The 15,380-nt window shown below is 40.7% G+C and overlaps 1 protein-coding gene across 1 annotated transcript; it reads right to left on the bottom strand.

The window, feature by feature from the left end:
- Positions 1-732: 732 nt before the first annotated feature.
- On the bottom strand, positions 733-9,183 carry LOC139667483 (E3 ubiquitin-protein ligase RNF14-like). Its single transcript, XM_071546952.1, has 7 exons — positions 8,799-9,183; positions 7,967-8,097; positions 7,303-7,830; positions 5,655-5,733; positions 3,950-4,150; positions 3,024-3,196; positions 733-1,594 (listed from the first exon to the last, which is right to left on the bottom strand). Exons 1-7 carry the CDS (start codon positions 8,956-8,958, stop codon positions 1,457-1,459), a joined length of 1,410 nt encoding a protein of 469 aa, XP_071403053.1. The 5' UTR covers positions 8,959-9,183; the 3' UTR covers positions 733-1,456.
- Positions 9,184-15,380: the final 6,197 nt, after the last annotated feature.

Raw genomic sequence — 15,380 nt, 5'->3', positions numbered from 1 at the left:
TTGTTGATCATATCAAGCAGAGCAGCCAGGCCTTATAGCCTATATAAGACACTAATGGAACACAGCTGCAAAAGAAGGTAAGGTCCATACTAAACTCCTGCAGAGGTAGAGCTTCATTAATGCCAAAAATGCTATTAGAAAAGACTATAACTACTTGAAATTGACTCTCATGACACAGTAGAGAGTTCTAGGCATCAGGTACCTTCACATGTACCTGAGTAGAAAGTATGGCTTAGGGATGAACACTTTTAAATGGTTCGTACCCTGTGTCTGCCAAAAAACATTTACATACATTACCAATCCTTGCATTCAGAGCTTAAAGTGCCATATTACATAAAAAGGATCAATAAATTACTTTGAGTTCTTAAGTACTGAATCGAAAAAGGTTCAAGTTGATCAAACTTTTCCTTGAGCCTGAGCTCATGGCACCTGGTCACTCTTGTTATGTAGCGTCCTCTGCTGGTCATTAGACAGTATGACACATGATGTGATTTTGTGAAAGAGTCTAAGGGTAGAAAAGAAAGCATTGCCAATTGGAAGTTTTGTTTTCTAATAGAGGGTGAGGAAAACAAACAGGCTGAAATTGATTAGGAATACTAAATACTTTCTTGTTTGTGTCTCTTTTTTTTATTTTTTTTTTATCTGAAATTGAATTACTTTGTTGGCATGACTGTTCATCAGAAACAATATTGCCAAAACAGTGTACAAAAGGTTCATACATTCAAACTGTTTTGAGATGATACTTCATTTTAAAACATGTACTATACAATAGTACAGAATTATCAATATTTGAAATGGATCTATTCATTCATGAGTTAATGTTCTTTGTCATTTGCATGTTAAAAGTGCATTATAAATACATCTGATTTGATTATAGCAAAATAAGTTAAAATCCACAGCTACCAATAATTTATATAATGATAAAATAAACAATATATGCAGTATATATATATATACACTGCCAGTCAAACGTTTTGACACACCTGATTGAATCTGTTGTTTTTCATTCTCTTAAAGCCATTTTGATCTAAAGGCTTATGCTTCAATGCTTGAAATTAGTTTCTTAGACAAATAGAAATAGTGAAGGTGATCCCATGTATGAATTTCTTTCCAAAGCCTTTGCCTTTCCATCAAGGCAAAGAATCTAAAATATAAGATAGTTTTGATTTGCTTAACGCTTTTTTGGTCGCTGCATAATTCCATTTGTGTTATTTCATAGTTTTGATGTTTTTACTATTTCTCTAAAATATGAAAACCAGTCAAAATAAAGAAAAATGTGGCGTGTCCAAACTTTTGACTGGTAGTGTATATATAAGATCTGATGCTGTGCAGCCGGATTGCAGTAGCTTTCACGTTGCATTGTCGTCAACGTTTTAGCCGCTCTACACCGCGCTTTTATTTTGAAAGAGGAGCGTATTCATCGATATGCAGAGGTCTAGTTTTGGTGTTTCCTCACTCATGTGCCCACATCGTAGCCGACGCAGGCGCTGTTCAGAAAGTGTCTGGACGCAGTGCTGGACAGTCTGGTGAGGCAGGCCCAGCAGAAGCACTGTCCACAGCGAGTGCACGTCATCATGTTGCAGCCTCCGTTCTTCTGCAAACGCAAACACAACACACACACATGAGCACACTGCACGCATTTGTCTAAAATAGTCACACAACCGCGAGAGGGCTGTATGGAAGCCCATTTCCGCCAGTGTGATGAAAAAAAGAAAAAGATCCTGTAAGTCATAATGAGAAACTCTCAAAATAATGACTTAGTATCTTAAAATAATGAGTTAGTATCTCAAAATAATGAGAAACTTTCTCAAAATAATGAGTTAGTATCTCAAAATAATGAGAAACTTTCTAAAAAAGAATGAATGAGTATCTCAAAATAATGAGAAACTTTCTCAAAATAATGACTTTGTATCTCAAAATGAGTTAGTATCTCAAAATAATGAGAACCTTTCTCAAAATAATGACTAAGTATCTCAAAATAATGACTAAGTATCTCAAAATAATGACTAAGTATCTCAAAATAATGACTTAGTATCTCAAAATAATGAGAAACTCTCAAAATAATGAGAAACTTTCTCAAAATAATGACTTTGTATCTCAAAATAATGAGAAACTCCAAATAATGAGTTAGTATCTCAAAATAATGAGTTAGTATCTCAAAATAATGAGTTAGTATCTCAAAATAATGAGAAACTTTCTCAAAATAATGAGAAACTTTCTCAAAATAATGACTTTGTATCTCAAAATAACGAGTTAGTATCTCAAAATGAGAAACTTTCTCAAAATGAGTTTGTATCTCAAAATAATGAGAAACTTTCTAAAAAAGAATGAGTTAGTATCTCAAAATAATGATTTAGTATCTCAAAATAATGAGTATCTCAAAATAATGAGAAACTTTCTCAAAATAATGAGAAACTTTCTCAACATAATGAGAAACTTTCTCAACATAATGAGAAACTTTCTCAACATAATGAGAAACTTTCTCAAAATAATGACTTTGTATCTCAAAATAATGAGTTAGTATCGCAAAATAATGAGAAACTTTCTCAAAATAATGACTTGGTATCTCAAAATAATGAGTTAGTATCTCAAAATAATAAGTATCTCAAAATAATGAGAAACCTTCTCAAAATAATTACTTGGTATCTCAAAATAATGAGTTAGTATCTCAAAATAATGAGTTAGTATCTCAAAATAATGAGAAACCTTCTCAAAATAATGAGAAACCTTCTCAAAATAATGAGTTAGTATCTCAAAATAATGAGAAACTTTCTAAAAAATAATGAGTTAGTATCTCAAAATAATGAACTAATTATTTTGAGAAAGTTTCTCATTATTTTGAGATACTAAGTTTCTCATAATGACTTACAGGACCGTTTTTTTCATCACACTGGCGGAAATGGGCTTCCATAGGGCTGCCATGAAAGTCTTTGTGAATTCTATCTTCTCAAGGCGATGAAAAGGTTGTGTGTGTCTGGAAGTGCGTCAGTGTGTGTGTGCTTGTGTGTGTGCATCATACTGGCCTGTATGCTGGAGGAGCAGCGAGGACAGTCTTTGCTGTTGCCGGCCACCCAGCCCTCGCTCAGGGCGTCCAACATGGTGGACCGCAGTGTGCGCCGGCCGTACCGGCTCTCCAACAATCTCCGCCGAGTCGCACTGCCGCTGGCATAGTCCTCCCACAGAGCCACCATACCAGCTGAGAGAGAGAGAGAGGGAGAGAGAGAGAGAGAGAGAGAGATGTGAGACAGACTTATTTTGAGAGGATAGGTAGAATTTACCCAGAGTTCAACCATCTGCCTGATCCTCTCAAACTGCCCTACCTGTGTGGGGAGAAAAGTCAGTGTGCAGCATTAGCTGCTAAATTTGTAGATTGCTGTCACACTTTAAGGGAAGAGGGACACACAGCTGAATGAGAAATGTGAAGAATACTATATGAATGTATGTGAAAAGTTCTGTTTTTTAATTGGCTAAGGTGATATTTTGCTGGTTTATGTTTCCTCAGAAACACAAGCGACATAAATACAGAAACAATGATAGTCAGTAGACAGTGGAGGCACAGCAACACACACACACACACACACACACACAATAATACATGGGAGGAGATGGAATTATTTTTCTGTTACTTATTTTTTTTGTGTTATTTAATAATTTAATTGATGATTAATCTCTTGTTACGTGCTTTGGCAATATTGTTTGTTTGTGAACTGTCATGCCAATAAAGCACCTTGAATTCAAAAAAATTGAGAGAGAGAGAGAGAGAGAGAGAGAGAGAGAGAGAGAGAGAGAGAGAGAGAGAGAGAGAAATCACAACTTACACCTTTAATTGTCATTTTACACCTAAGACAGTGTTCTATTGGTCCAGACCCAGAAGCAGTGTGGTTCCCGTCGTGCCATTTTCAAAATAAAAACACACACACACACACACACAAGCAACATCCTTGCCTACCCTCAGTCTCTGGTACGTCCGCATAGGCGTCCTGTTTCTCTTTTTTCTCCCGTTTTTTCCCGTGGCAGTCCTCCACGCCGTGGTAGGTCTTCCTGCAGGACACGCAGAAGGCGTGGCCGCACGCCGGGCACAGCGCCGCCCTGCTGCCCGTCTCCAGGATGACGGCCGAGCCGCAGGAGCGCTGAGGACAGTACACCACGTCTGAGGAGAGGAGAGGAGAGGAGGAGGTATATTCCTGTGAAGTGACTCAAATGTAAAACTCCCTGATATCCCTTCTCTAAATTCCATGACCAGTGGGATGTCTGGAAGAGATCATTTGTTCCCCATTTTACATCAGTGGGTATAATACACATGCAACATTCTGAGACAATGTAGGTAGGTAATAGGGCTGAACAATTAATCAAAATTTTATCGAAATCGCAATATGGCCCTACTGCAATTTTCAAATCGCAGGAGGCGCAATATTTGTTAAAGGTGAAATGTGTCAAAATAGCATTTTAAAGTAAATATTGTGGTGCTGCAGAGATGTCCTGGCCTACACATCATATTCTACAGACTTAAGAAAACATCTTTGTTTGGTACAGATCCCCGCAAAAATCACACCATAATCATTTGAATACGTTTTTCAGTGAAAATGAGAATAATGATGTAAAAATTATCATTCCCTGTAATATCGCAAATCATATCGCAATTGCAATATCAGTCAAAATAATCGCAATTAGATATTTTTTCAAAATCGTTCAGCCCTAGTAGGTAATACTATGTGTGTGTGTGTGTCTATGCATGTGTGCATAGAAAGAGTTGTGGCATTGCAGTGTTTGGCATCAAATATAAAGCTACATTAACCCACTTGTCTGTGTTATAGGCAATATTCACAATGTTATTGAGGGTGTTATTACATGTTTGTAGTCAATACTTGTTGGTTCTTGAGAGGGAGCAGCAATATGACAGCTATAATACAAACTTGTCCACACTGATGTATACAGGGTTTGAATACACATCCAGTGTTACATATACTGTAGGAGAAAACACACCAGAGTATTTCAAACAAGGCTAAGGAAGTACATTTCAAAATTTTACATAAGATATACCCTGCTAATTGTCTTATTGCTAAGTTTACAGACATTGATATTTCTTGTACCTTCTGCAAACATAATATAGAAACAATTTCTCACCTATTTTTTGATTGTGAAATATCCCAAAAATTTTGGACAGATCTAGAGTCTCACTTTTTTGAAGCTGCTAACTCTGTCTACTCTTTTAATCTTAGGGATATTATCTGTTACTATGATAATCCAGATGATGGCGCTCTTGAATAGCTGATTAATTTCACTATCCTATATGCAAAGTTTTTTATTCACAAACAAAAGTTTTCTAAATCACTTCCTAAGATCTCACCTTTTCTCCTAGAACTGAATTCTCTACTTAAATCACTCAGTTTAGTAACCAACAAAAAAAGTAATAAGCTATTGAAACATTATGGAACTTTTTTCCCTGAAACCTCTGACTAAATATGTTTACATTTGTGTATATGTGTACTCCTGTTTCTTATTTTTATGTAATTATCTTTTAAATTTTTCCCTCTATGTTCCTCATATACATTTGTGTGTTTAAATTTGATATATGTGCTGCTATTGTTTACCTGAATGTTTGTATATTATCCTTTTGTTAATAAAAAAAAAAAAAAAAAAAAAAAGAAACACACCAGGCATACAGTCCAGAGTAGACTGGAGCAGGAGACGGTCGTAGCGGCTGAACAGCTCCTCCCCTACCAGGCTCTTCACCTGCAGTGTGTGTGTGTGTGTGTGTGTGTGTGTGTGTGTTGGGAGGGTGGGCGGGGCAAAAAGAGAAGGGAAGGGGGCAGAAAGAGACAGAGATTTTTTTTCATTTGCCAATAATGGTCATCAAATACAGATTTAAATGTAAAACGGGCGATTTTTTTAAGACTTGGACATCCTTCTTTAAATATGCTGATAAAAGACTTATGAATACTGTATTAAAGGGAATGATAGATCGCAGTACTGAAAATTGGCAAAGTGACATTTTTGGGACATAAGGTGGTATATTTATTTATTTGTTGATTGATTTTTATTTATCCATTTCTATGCTTTGTTTTCTGAGTTTTCTTAACATTCTAAATCTTTTAATTTATTTACTTTAATTATAATATGTTCTCTTTTTTCCCCTTTTTTCTCTCCAGATGTTTAGTTGTTGCATCACTGTCGATTGTAATGGACTGAGCGTTTCCTTATGCTTATACATATATAGATGCTATGACATTTTTCCACGACCTATTTATGTGATTGTGTGCAATCATTTCTTCGAGTATATTACGTGCTATATGTGTCATGTATCAGGGATCTAAGTCAGGGGCCGGTTGCACAAAACACCTTAAGTTAAGATTTTCCTCAAAGTCCGAGTTAAGGTTTCCTTAAAGTAAAATTGGTTGCACAAAACACCCTTAAGTCTTCTCCTTAAGGTTTCCTTAAAATGTTCACTTGAGTATTTAAGGTTTTCTCCTTATCTTGGTCTTATACTTAAGGAGTCCCTTAAAGTTAGTTAAACAGTTGCACAAAAGACCTTAGCAACCAAAGTAAGGAAAAAAACTTAAGGTACCTCACCGCAACATGGCCGAGTTTATGGCGATAAATGAAGTTGTCATATTTTTTTTGACCTCTTGTATGGACCTCTTCACCAGACTTCTTGAATTTCCTCCCACATTCGTTGTTTTCTGTTTGCTGTTATTTGCAAATTTGCAAATAACAGCAAATTTACTTTTTAGTATGTGCTTTCTTTTATTGTATTCCTCCAGAAGTATAATCTTCTGGAGGACAAGAACTCCAATTTGGTGTTCTTGTCTTCTGCCATTTTTTTACTATCTATAGGCCGACTCTGTGAGACGATAACAGGTGAGGCGATAACAGGTATCACGAGCGCAAGTGCAAGCAAACAAACGGTCTCCATGGAAACTGTAGAATTTTACCGCTGTAAAATCTCTTTCAATGCAGTAAATGCCTTAACATTTTTCCTTAACTAAGGAAACCTTTTAAGGGATTCTGTGCAACACCCTTAAGTAAGTCCCTCAGGTTAGGACAAATTAAGCCTTAAGTGTCGTACTTAAGGAGAAAACTTAATGTGTTTTGTGCAGCCGACCCCAGATGTTTAGTTCTTGTGGCCACTGTGTATTGTTAAATTTGTCTGTGTTTGTGTTTAAAAGCATAATAAAAAATATTGTAAAAAAAATAAATAAGATAATGGTCATCAAAAGCTTCCTGGATACTCATATTTGCATGCCACTCAGAAAGCACCTGTATTGGGCAGAAAGACAGCCCGACAGACAGACAAGACCGTACCTGTGCGGGTGTAGGCGTGGCGGGACAGTCCGCCTCGGGACAGGTGACGCCTCGGACGTTCCCCTCCTCTATCTGCGCCCTGCAGAACCGGCTCATGCAGGGCCGGCAGCAGACGTGGCCGCACTCCCTCAGCTCCACGCAGTCCGAGCCGAGCCGGGCCGCGTAGCACACGCCGCAGTCGAACACCGTGCCCGCGAACGCTCTCTGCTTCTGGGCCTCGTTGTGGACCAGGAGCTGGGACGGGAGGGTCTGTGCCGGGGCCGGGGCCGGGGCCGGGGGGAGACGGGAGAGGGTTTCGTCTTTCTCCCGGGCCGGCAGAGAAGCGGCCTGCTCTTCCGCCAACGGGACAGAGGGGCTAGGGTCTGAGCTCAGGGGGTCGCGTTCCTCAGAGGAGGGCAGCTCCAGAAGAGAGCGGATGTCCAGGAAGCTGAGGGCCTCTTCTCTGAGGAACTGCACCCAGGAGAAGAGCACCACTCCGCCCCCAGTGGCCCCGTACAGATCAGCTAGATGAGCGCCCAGTGCAGAGAGCTGTGGGAGCGGAAGCACACTGACACTCACACACACTGCCGGGTTGTAAATGTGAATATAAATGTTTACGATGGACCCGCCCGGTTATATAAACGAATGGAACAAAACACACACACACACACCCCTCTAGGCCTACCTGTGTGGGCGTTAGCCAGCTGCAGGTGAGGGTGAAAGAGGGAGGGGAGGAGGAGGGGTAGTCCTCAGGGAGGTCAAAGGTCAGGAGCAGAGGGGGGAGGAACGATATCCCGTACTGCCTCAGCCCGTCTCCTGGAGAAGAACAACAATAAGACACAACACGGCCAAAGTACAGTTAAAACACTATAGGAAATCTAACTGGTTTTGAAAGAGGGATTGATCTATCTAATGCTGTTGTGTGACTGCATAGCTGGCTGTGGAAGCTGAACTTACTCTCAGCTGAAAATGAAAAGTTAAAATTAGAAATCGAAATGTGAAATTAAAAGCAACATTCAAATGTTAATGATGGTTGACGTTTCCTATTGCTTTTTCCCATTCCCATTTGGCTTTTCCCCTTTTTAATCCCCCCATTTAATTTTCAAATGGATTTTTTTTCCCCCATTTGTTTTAATCTTTACTATTTTAATTTTCTATTTTAATTTTAAAGTTTAGATTTAACTTTTAACCTTCAAATGAAAATGCTTGTGAATTTTCATGTTGTTCTGATACTATAATTTTCATATTTTCATAATATTGTGGCAGTAAATACATTTTGTACTTTGTGATTGCATTTCAATTTGACTCTTTTGGTCTTCCATACTAGTCAGACAAATATATAGCCTATTCTGTGCCACTGGTTTGGTTTAAAGCACCATCCAGAGTCCATACATTTTCAGCATGGGTGGCACCAGTGGGAATCAAAGCCAACCTAAATATTCTCTTCTAATCACTATCCACACTTTATTATTCATAGCCGTAACACGGTCACTATTCTGCCTGATTTAGTGATTTACCCTCTCTCAGAGCCACAGAGAAGTCCGCTGGCAGCTCGACGGACACTCGGATTTCTCCGGCACAGTTCGGCTCCTCTCCGGCCGGGACGAACTCCTCCGGGCTGAAGATACTGCGGAGGGCCAGCAGTTCATCTTCCTGCTCCTCCAGGTCCGCACTCATACCTCTGTCCCGTCCCAAAATGACTCCCGAGTAAAAACCTCCCTTCCGCACACACGCTTCAGACGAAACTGAAACTTGTTGAAACGAAACAGCTTATTCTTCACAGTCTGCCGGTTTGTTGACAGTTGGAGCTACTTTCGTTGTTAAAAGTCGAAGTCTCGGGCTACGGTTGTCTCTATTTGTGCCTTTTGTTCGAAATACCCGTTATTCACACTGTTCAATACACCAGTCTATCCCATGCAGTCGGTCAGTTTCCCGTCTACCTGTCTATCTTATCTGGCCGGTCTGATGCAAGACAGAGGATACAGCAGCAAGCTAGCTCAGCCTACTGTTGTTGGTATGGCTCGTCAAAACAGGCCAGAGTGCTTTACATGAGTCATACTCACCACACGGCACGTGCCCTCTGTGTTTCCACAGCTGTCAGTTCAGTTCAATCAAATAGTTCAGGAAAGGCGAATTGAGAATGGATGGAGCTCACTTGTTTGCAAAGTTTCATCACAGCACCTCTTCCCCAAAGTAAAGTTTTCTGCTATAGAGTCAGTGATGCAGTGGGACTACTATGTTAGCAAACAATAAATAAATAATTAGAAAATTTTAAAAAAATAACAATTATAGGCCTATAATTATATTTTCAGACTAGTATCAATTTATTTTTCACTATCATGTAACTTCTATCAGGCTGCAGCCTTGAATACCGCTGTGCAATACAGGAACACCATAAGCCTCAGTACTGGCCCATTCCCTCTCTGCTGTACCTGCCCCACCACCACCATCATCATCATCATCATTTTTTCCCTCCATTTTGAAACTAAGACACCGACTAAAAAATGATTTGCTATCATAAAAGTAAAAGTCAGGGTTGAATAGTATTACTGACCAGTAAAAACAGGTCAGTTCTGTCCATTTTGGAATGAAGCCCTTGATGTATTATATTCAGAAACATAAGAGGTATTAAACCAACATTTTCCCACCAGAATAGATACACAGTTATCCCTTATAAAACAAAAAGCTTGGAATGAAAAAGTGATTGATGAATGAAAACAAGGTTTTTGTTGTCTGATGCACTAATCTCTGAACTGGGAAAAAGCACACAGTTCAAATCAGGATATAGAGAATCCAAAACTCTATTTTTATAGCAATACCAAATGATTATGCAAAAGCTAAGACTAAAAACAAAAACTCAATACAGTGTAGATGATTGAATATAAGAAGCTTAGTGGAGTCAGAGGAGCTGGAGTCATCGCTGCTGAGGATGACGACATCGATTTCAGGACTGGTGTTCTCCTCTTCCTCGTCGCTGTCAAGGATCCAGATGACCTCATCTACTTCACTGATGCCGGTGATGTAGGAGCGATGTGGTTGAGTGGATCGACCTGAGCAAAGAGGCAGACACTTAACTAACACCCAGGATACAGTGCAGCTATCCCTTGTGCTCTCCCATCACACATGTTCCTTGTGTGATGTGCTCCCACACACACACACACACACACACACACACTGTCACAGCCCAGGCTCAATGGACTTGACAAAAATGGAGACCACACATGTTTCAAAGTAATACAACAAATGATTTATTGTCAACTAAATAGTTAAATGATCTAAAATGAGAAAAAGTGTGTAAGTCTTAACATCAGTCTCCTTATTTCCTTTTTTCATCCAAAGGGACATTCTAATGGGACACTTTATTTTTGCAAGAAGGTCACAAGGAAACATGTTTTTTCCAGCATAGGGCCCTAACAGCTGGTTGATGCACTGACTCACTGTTTACCTGTTGGTCTGTCAGCCAGGCTAGCACCCTAGACTGTGTGTTTGTGTTTGTGTGTGTGTATCTGTGAGTGCGATCAACCCATGATTTCATGATTAACCCAGTTCCACACAAATCAAAGAATAAATACTTCCTTACCTGAATCTCAAAGACGATTTCCCTGTTTGTTTCTCCAGCATAATTCTTCCCTCTTTTACAGGTTTTTTGGTATTCATGACACAAGTTCTGACAAACTACAACACAGGTTAACCCACTTTTATCACGTATATACACTCACCAGCCACTTTATTAGGTACACCTGTCTAGTAGCGGTTGGTCATCTGTTGCTGTAGCCCATTTATCATAAGGGCCAACAACTTGTGTTGTGAGATGCTCTTCTGCACACCACTGTTGTAAAGACTGTTATTGGAGCCAGTCAGTTCAGTCTTGAAGCAGTCCGCCCATTCTCTCTCATTAACAAGGTGTTTTCGGACGCAGAACTGCCGCTCACTGGATGTTTTTTGTTCACTGCACCATTCTCTGGTACTCTAGAGACTGTAGTAACAAGCAGTGTACCTAATAAAATGGCCAGTGTGTGTAGATCACAGCAGTCCCCACTGACATCCTGGACAGAAAATACCCAACTCCTTCCATCAGGTAGACAACACCTGGGTTATACCAATGTATTGGTTTGCAGATATATCAGGCCGATATTGGCCTTTTTGTTAAATATCAAATATCGGCCAGTCGGTGTCGTCCAGCTCTAATATGATGGAGGTTCCTCCCTGACCACAGCTACAGAAAACACTGTGGAATCAATGGTGTATGTATAGAGAAAACAGTTGTCTAAGTTGATGAGGCAGTTGTGGGATGAGAGGTTCATGCTTCATGGTACGGTGCATAACCAGCCATTTCCATCCCATAGTTTCACCTGACCTCTTTATCTTTGTTATTATATCCCCCCCCCCCCCCCCCCCCCCAATGGCCAACTGCTTCCTACACCCATGTTAAATACATGACATCACACAAACTTTTTTTAATGGACCTCAAAACATGCAATAAAACCCTGGGAAGTGTAAAATATGGGACCTTTAAGGACTTTGATGTTTTGCAGAACATCCATCATCCCATCCATCAAGTATAATGGCAAGAAAAAGTCTTCACACCCTGCCCCACCCCACCCACTTTCTGCATTTTTTTCAATTCTATTAGAATGAAAAGTTATTTCTGCTCAATTTATCTGACAGTACATGATTTACTACATTATTATTGGTCTAAATGTGATTTTAGTGTAAAGATACTGTCTTAGCCTGCTGGTTGGAACCAATTGTCATTGCCCAGTCAAAAAAGAATTTGTAGATTATTGCATCATAAAGCTGTTGTGGAACTAATGCACATATATATGTCCAAGATGTGTATTTTCCTCAGTTTACTGTTGCAACTGATTAAGGTAAGTCAGTGGTTTTCTTCTTTCATCAGCCCCAACATGCAGTTAAACTTATTAGCCTACTTAAAACTGTTATTGTATTTGAAATATGGAGTTAACTTATAATTAAAAGGAATATATATATAGATAGATAGATAGATAGATAGATAGATAGATAGATAGATGGAAGTAGTAGAGATTGAAAATAGCAACTTGATTTCTCTCTTTTCTCCCCATTTTCCTCAGTTTCCGTGATAGAAATACTATGGAAGACGACGAGGACACTTTACCTCCCTCCATGAACTATATGGTACTGGACCATCTGGGAGAGGGGGTCTTTGGAAAAGTGGACCTATGTATTAAATTGGACACCGCAGAGGCTGTGGCTGTAAAGACCATCAAAAGCAGCCAGGACCACATCATCGCCAGAGAGGTGGGCTACTTTACTGATTTTGCACTTGCAAAGATTGTGTCACATTTGATTAGTTGGTCCAAATTCGCTTTAGCCGTTTAAAAGGTTTGCTATGTAACACATGAACTATCTTTTGATAACATATTGTAAGCATGTCAAACGTGTCATGTGTTCCCAGCTGGCCATTCTACGAAGGCTCAGAGCTTTGGACCCAGACAAGAGCAACATCGTGAAGTTTCATGACTCCTTCCAGACGAGCAGTGGAACTAGTCTGGTGTTCGAGGTCTTGGACATCAGCCTGCTGGACTACTTGAGGCTCAGAAGATGTCGCCCTCTGCCTTTAAAACACATAAGACCCATCATCCAACAGGTACAGATACTATCAGATAGAAAGCCAAATTCAAATTTTCAGCTGTGGCACATGCTCTATATTTTATGAGCGACTTTGTACTTGCAGATGGCCACAGCACTCGAAGCCCTGAAGAGCATCGGAGTGATCCACGGAGATCTGAAACTGGACAACATTATGCTGGTGGATCAACTGACAAAGCCCTTCAAGTTGAAGGTGATCGACTTCGGCTTGGCCATTCGGACACGTGAAGCCAAGAGTCTCCAAGGCACTCAGCTTCAGGCCCGTTGCTGGAGGTGAGGTCTATAGAAACATGGATCTCTACTGGAGGGTGCTTGCAGTTTCTCAGTTGTACTGTAAATGAATAGCAGTGTGTGTGTTTCCTCTCCATACTTGTTAGGACAAATGATGAATTCACGGCTCCATAATTCTCAGCTGCTGTGACAACCGTGTACTGATGCTGTGCATTCTTGTTTGTGAGGGATTTCTGCCATGTCCCATGTTGTATTCTTTTTCCTCAGAACATGACAATGTTTCTCATTTTGTGTGTTGCTGTTCTTCCACACTCAGGTCTCCAGAAATCCTTTTGGGTCTGCCATTTTGTGAGGCCATCGACATGTGGTCAGTGGGCTGTGTGATGTTCATGTTGTATCTTGCCATTGGAGCCTTCCCTGGGCAGTGTGAATATGATGTGGTCAGTACCTTACTACAGCTGGACACTATTCCTAATACATCTAGTACTGCTGCATCCACATAATTATACTCTTACTGAAAGGCCAGACTCAGTTCTCTGTGTAAAGAATGACAGGGTCTAGATGTTCATTATTGATTACAGTAGCTATTATAAGAGCAGCAGATAATGTTCACAGCAGACAAATCACCAACAGCATATGGAGTCTTGATAGTCTAGAAAGATGATGCTGTGTTTTGTTTCCAGATGCGATTCATGGTCGACATGCTGGGTCAGCCTGCGGACCGTCTTCTGAACGCCGGGCTAAAATCGAAGATGTTTTTCAAAAAAGCTCCCTTCTACGTTCGGGGCCCACGCTGGAGGCTCCTGGTACCACAACACCCCTTCTTTGGCTTTCATTTTCTCTTGAACATTTTCTTCTCTGTTTGTTGGGAAGAGGTATCTCAAATAGACTTTATGTTCTTTTAGACTCCACAGGAGTTCACCAAAAGAACAGGCACACAGTCCAGAGACGACAGGCACTACACCTTCCGCTCTCTGGATGAACTGAAGGAGGTAGGTGGTCAAGTAGGTGGAAGCTGCTGAAGAGTGAAGACGTAGCATTGGCTGAATTCAGGACTTTCACTGACGAGATGATTTGTCTGATTTTCGGTTGGAATTTGCTTATTGTTTCCAAAAATAGGAGAGCCTGGGTGAAGAGAACAGGACTAAGGCTGATGATAGCAGAGAGTTTGTGGATTTAATGAAGGCAATGTTTCAAATGGATGCCAGGAAGAGGATTACCCCCAGCGAAGTCCTCGCCCATCCGTTTATTACGATGAGCCACCTCAACGGCTCCCGCCACAGCTCTCAGTAAGTGTGTGTGTGTTTCTGTGTGTGTGGCGTACGTGATGATTGATCAGTTGGTTCACTGATTGACATACTTTGTTCTGTGGTAAGCCCTGTTTCCTGAGTATAACGGTGTGAGTTTGTTGTTTGGTAGCAGTGAAGCTCTGCCTCCTGCCACCACCATGCAGAGAGATGGTGAGAATGTGGATGAAAAGCAGTCTCAGCCTGCAGCACTGCAACCCCGCAGCAGCCAGGCCCAGACCAGATCCCAAGAAACCGGGAAGAAGACCAAGGCTGATGATTGGTAGGTGTTGGTCCATCTTTCCATTGGCCTGCTGGTGCTAGAGGATTGTGTGGTAGAGGCCACAGCTGCTTTATTATCAGATTCAAACCTTTTGATGTTGCTGAATCGAATGCTGAATTACTGAATATACCTGAACAACAAATTTGAGGGAGCAGTATATGTTAACTGTGTCTTCATTCATCAGCACTAGGGCAACTTCCACAACACCACAGCCAGGTGTCATGTTGGTTCGCCCTATGTCCTCCGTGAACAGCATGCAGGAGGATGGGGCTACGGAACACCAAATTAGGTAAGATTATTTCTTCTGGTCACTCCACTTCTGGTATAGTGCTGCTCTATAAAACTTCCAACAGTGACTCTGTGTGTGTGTGTGTGTGTGTGTGTGTTTAGACCCCAGGCAGTTCTGAAGAAGACCTCCAGCTGTCCCGAGATTGTGGATGATAGCGGTCTCATGTTGGAGTCTATCAGTGAAACTGCTATGGCTTCTGCTATAACTGAGGCCAGTCCCTCACTGAACGCCACACAGGTAGTTGTGGATGATAGCGGTCTCATGTTGGAGTCTATCAGTGAAACTGCCATGGCTTCTGCCATAACTGAGGAGACTCCCTCACTCAACGCCACAGAGGTAGGAATCACCGCTTGCTGAGCATGATTTATATATTAGCAAT

This window comes from Centroberyx affinis, unplaced genomic scaffold (genome assembly GCF_046629955.1).
Source record: "Centroberyx affinis isolate AG114_WGS23_722 - 3 ecotype Tasmania unplaced genomic scaffold, CSIRO-AGI_Caff_v1 ptg005555l_1, whole genome shotgun sequence".
NCBI classification, from domain to species: domain Eukaryota; kingdom Metazoa; phylum Chordata; class Actinopteri; order Beryciformes; family Berycidae; genus Centroberyx; species Centroberyx affinis.
Note: the sequence above shows the minus strand (reverse complement) of the source record. Positions and strands in the feature narration are given on the sequence as shown.

Coding starts and splice junctions, on each gene's coding strand:
- LOC139667483 (XM_071546952.1), bottom strand. CDS start 8,958: ATGAGTGCGGACCTGGAGGAGCAGGAAGATGAACTGCTGGCCCTCCGC. Junction 7,831..7,966: donor GCTGGCTAACGCCCACACAG/GTAGGCCTAGAG, acceptor CCGCTCCCACAG/CTCTCTGCACTGGGCGCTCA. Junction 3,197..3,949: donor GGACGTACCAGAGACTGAGG/GTAGGCAAGGAT, acceptor TCTCTCTCTCAG/CTGGTATGGTGGCTCTGTGG.